The sequence below is a fragment of the Pocillopora damicornis genome, chromosome 4 (assembly GCF_964200805.1).
Source record: "Pocillopora damicornis chromosome 4, jaPocDami1.2, whole genome shotgun sequence".
Taxonomy (NCBI): domain Eukaryota; kingdom Metazoa; phylum Cnidaria; class Anthozoa; order Scleractinia; family Pocilloporidae; genus Pocillopora; species Pocillopora damicornis.
This window is the reverse complement of record NC_142673.1, coordinates 7,618,766-7,623,189: the sequence shown is the minus strand read 5'-3', so window position 1 is coordinate 7,623,189 and position 4,424 is coordinate 7,618,766. Positions and strand designations below refer to the sequence as shown.

The window sequence follows — 4,424 nt, the reverse complement described above, 5'->3', positions numbered from 1 at the left end:
GCTTTTTTATTTTTTGATATTGTTATTTCAAGCACATGTAACTTTAGTGTGTCTAGCGTGAATTCAGCAATGTTATAAGGTGATCTCGACCACGGTAAACCGTCCCGATCAATTTAATGCCCTTAAAGCTTAAGGACGGTACTTTTACCTTGTATCTTAATATAGATGTATCATCAAGGCTTGTTTTCGATTTTCAAAGAACTGATAATAAAACTACTCGCTTTAACTTTTGCTCCCTCTTAGTGAAGGTTTGGTTTCGTTCGAAAAAGTCACAGTGTTATTCTACGTACAAAAGAAAAATCTGTTAACGTAAATAGTAAGCGAGGCGTGTGCATGTGTGAACTGTTAAAAAACAGGTGGCTCAGTTTTGATTAGGTATGAAAAATGAAAAACGGTCTTTTTTCAATCTGGTATAGACCTTGAAAGAAGTATGACGTCATAAATTTACGTCTGAAGATTTTATCGAATGGCTTCGCAGCACGGAACTGTTTGGGGTCCCAACGTTTGAGATGTCAAAAATATTTAAAATTACTTTAAAATATATCATATTATCCTTTGCATGATTTCTATTTTCTCTTTTTCTATTAATAAGATGTTACGAGTATCCCCACGTTCGGTTTGTTTTTTGGTTCAAAGGGGAAAACTCTTGACCTAAATTAACAACATCAACTTACAATCACTTAAATTTCAACTGAATTAATTATAATATGTTTTGTTTACTGTGAACATTTATGGATGATATATTTTAAGACTCTTTTTCTTCAGGAATTCATATCAATATAAGAATGTTGTGACTCCCTGAAGGGAGACAGAGCGCATAAACGATTTAAAATATGCAATGAGAAAGACAAATCTGATCGTGGTTTCTCTCAAATAGGAGGGTTGAGTTCTTCTTCGCTATTCCTAAAATGAATGGATGCTAAGATCGTTAGAGTCTGTGGTGATATCGGTTGAGAGGATCAGATATTATATTTTGCCTTGAGCTTCAACACGGAATGAATGAATACCGCCTGTGTAACACCTCTAAAACGAAACTTGAAATAATGGTTAGGGTCGAGAGATTACATTGTTAGCCACGTCAACACAATAAATTAATAAGGCAGGGAAGAAATGGCTTGCTACACCGATACAGGTGAGGAGACTCCCGCAGAAGATCGAGTTCGCTTGCATTATGAATGCCTCTGCCAGTGCAGCAGATACAGTTGTTATTTGATACAGAATCATTAAACTTTTCATCAAAGCGTTGTTTGTTATTGTGGTTTAGAGACTGAAATACCCACGCTGATTGAAATCAGTGTTCAGAAACGGTAGAAGGAGAATAACTACATACTCGGAAATGCTTATTTACTTTAGAAGTTTTGTACTACTTTAGATGTGGCTAAAGGAATCAAACCTATTCAAGGTACATGTACATTTAGGCTTTCACTCTATTTCTGCCTTCAAGAACAGTTCAGGCCACTCGGGGTTCACTGGTATTAATCTTGTAATATTTGCAGATAAAAATAACTGTAAGAATATCTTGTAAAACATATTTTGAAGGTCACCAAATTTAAAGATTGGCATGTATACCCTGAGTGCTTATAGCTTTGATATTGCAACTTTCCTAGATTTAGAAACAGGATCATTTTATCGAAAAAGTCCACTTTGGTTACAGTATCGTTTCAGCTGTGCCTCGAAACTTAAGGCTATATAAGCTTTGCCCAGCTTAGCCAGATGTCACTTACAAGTCTTTGCGAAGAAACAAAGAAATACATACAACCATGTACAAACTTGCGGTAAGTTGTGTTCAGGCGTAATTCTTTACAATGGTTTAGATATGGAAGCTGATTTATTCTAGGTATATTTTTTTTGCTTTGATTTTTATCTATCCAAATTTTCTGGCAATAACCAAAGATGCAGTCAAGCCAAATAACCGATTTAGTGCATTTAATTCTCTGGGCCGAAATCAATTTAGAACATGTTCATTGCTGGCCATATTTGATAGGTGGTTGCTCGTCCTCTAAAACGCATGGTTCTTGAAACGGCTCTTATTTCATTATCACAAAATTGTATATTGTTCCATAAGCACCCTGATTAAGTGTACACCTTTGGATGTTGAGCACCAGTAGAGAGGATTAAACAACTATGTATAAAAGTAGAGATAACACGGCCTTAAATGTACGATGTAGCCAGCATCAAGCCTGAAACACAGATAGCTTTTTGAAAAGCGGCAGAAAACTGAAACCAGAGCAATTGGAATCACCACTCGAGAGAGGAAGAAGTCAATGGATAATTCAAAATACTAGTGTCAAGGGCAAGAGAAACAACTGGTTTGGTGCTTCAGATGAGTTGTTGAATATGTAATGAGTTCCTAAAGCCAATCAAAAAGGGAATTAGAGCAACATTAAAGTAGTCGCCAACTACTTTCGAAACTCACAATTTATATGGAAATCGCTTAATCGCCGGCGAGTCATTTTAAACAATGTTGCAACGTTAAATTTTTATTTTTCCAAAGCCTTCTAGTTGATTAGAAAAGCATAGCAATTATACTAACACGTTTCTTTGAGAGTTCAACGTTCTGTTAGATAGGGTCATGGTTTTAAACTCGGTTTACATGTCCCTATCATCTTTAAAAACAGGTTTTAGTATTGCTGACTTCCTGTGTCGCGGTGTGTAGTTTGCTATGCAATCAAAATTGGAGCAGCCTTGCCACTTGCCTTGGCATGGATTCAAACAAAACGTCCTCGGATGACATCCTTCGGTTCATTCATCGACGTGGTTATATGATCGTTCCTCCGTCCAACCCTCCAACTCAAGACCAAGGATCCCAAAAAAAGAGGTCGATTTATTCTGGAAAATGTCCTTTCACGTACGCAGTGATAGATTTTATAGACACAGTGCCGAGATTTGTCTCCAATGCCACATGCAGTGGCTGCGACGTCCGTTGCAAGGCGGTCTCCTACACCGTGAGGCTTCTTCGCAGGAAATGCAGCGATTATTGGCTATGGGAGGAGCGAGACGTTCAAGTTGCATATATTTTGGCAATTTAAAATGAACAGAACAACAGTAATGAAGCAAGGAAGCAATAATAGTTCTAAAAGGTCGGAGTTGCTAGTTATAAGGCTAAGGTTGTGTTGCGACAAACTGTTTCTTTACTGTTTAACTCAACCTGTCTCGTTGTTTACCTTGGCTCGATAAATAGTGCTTAGTTATATTTCATACCAGGGAATAGGTGTATTAAAGTACAACTACTGTACTTTAACATTTGTTCTTTTTCACTTCAGTAAATAAAATCTGTCCAATCCTTTTTAAAAAATAAATGGTTTGGATAAAGTTTATTTGTTTTTTGTTAATTTTGCTTGTGTGTATTTTGGTGTAAGCTTTTACTCGCTAAAACTTAAAGACACCTGGAATCAGTTTTAGGGAAGGAGTTTGTTCTCATCTCCTTTATCTCATAGGATGGCAAGTAAAATGTGATTTCAGTCATTGTCCGAGTTTAAACGAGATGTTTTATAGAAATTTTGAGACCTGGAACTGAGTTTTCTAAGCGGTAAAGTTTAGAATCCCATTCCAGTTCATATGAATGCGTAAGGTTAAGTTAATCTCGCTGTTAAAATGATCAATCGACTGCGTCAGAAATCATATCTTCATCATAAAAAGGGTCTTATGTTTATTGCTCTGCACTTGCTATTATTTACATCCGCTCTATTATAATGTTTAAAGAGAAATTTAGATCTCCTACGGTTGTCCTCAGCAGTGACAAAAAAGTTGAAACGGAAAAGCTGAAGATTCATTTTCTAACATCAAAATATGCATATTCTTTCTTTTGTTCTTTCTTTTGTAGGGCACTAAGTCACGAAAACCAATTTGCGTTGAAACCGAAGTTTTTACGCTGCTAACAAATTCTGACGTTTTAAGGCTCAGAATGAAAGAAGGTCAGAATATTGAATCAGCTCAGCCCCTACCCCCTCAACCCCTTATGGTGAGATTTCTATGGTTACTTTTAAAAGAGGGAAAACATGTGAAAGGAGTTTAGGAGGTGAAGTTATATAACAGTGATTGTAAGTTAGACGTGTTATTAAAGCAGTACTTACCTTCTCGAAGTCTGTTTAATTTGATCATTTTTCCAAAGGATCGATCAATAAGACATGTTGATACTAGGGATACTTCTCAAAACCGGCTATGTTACATGTCCGATAAGAACAACAGACTACGACGGAAAGAGTATCTACTAAGGAATATATTGATATCATTTGTGATCGGACTTACCATGATTTTTTTTGAAGCTTTAACAGCCGCAACGTATGTCCAGGAGTTCATCTGGTAGATAAACGATTCATGTTGGAGTATAAGTTTGTCAGTTGCCGAATCAAAGGCTATGAAAACATCTTTTTCAAGACTTGATTGACACTTAAAGATTTAAGTCAAAGTACAAAGCCTGCAGG

The 4,424-nt window shown here is 36.5% G+C and overlaps 1 protein-coding gene across 1 annotated transcript; it reads left to right on the top strand.

The window, feature by feature from the left end:
• The first annotated feature begins 1,741 nt into the window (after positions 1-1,741).
• On the top strand, positions 1,742-3,800 carry LOC149046666 (uncharacterized). The gene is made up of 2 exons (XM_089205435.1): positions 1,742-1,775; positions 2,619-3,800. Exons 1-2 carry the CDS (start codon positions 1,761-1,763, stop codon positions 3,027-3,029), a joined length of 426 nt encoding a protein of 141 aa, XP_089061561.1. The 5' UTR covers positions 1,742-1,760; the 3' UTR covers positions 3,030-3,800.
• The last annotated feature ends 624 nt before the right edge of the window (positions 3,801-4,424 follow it).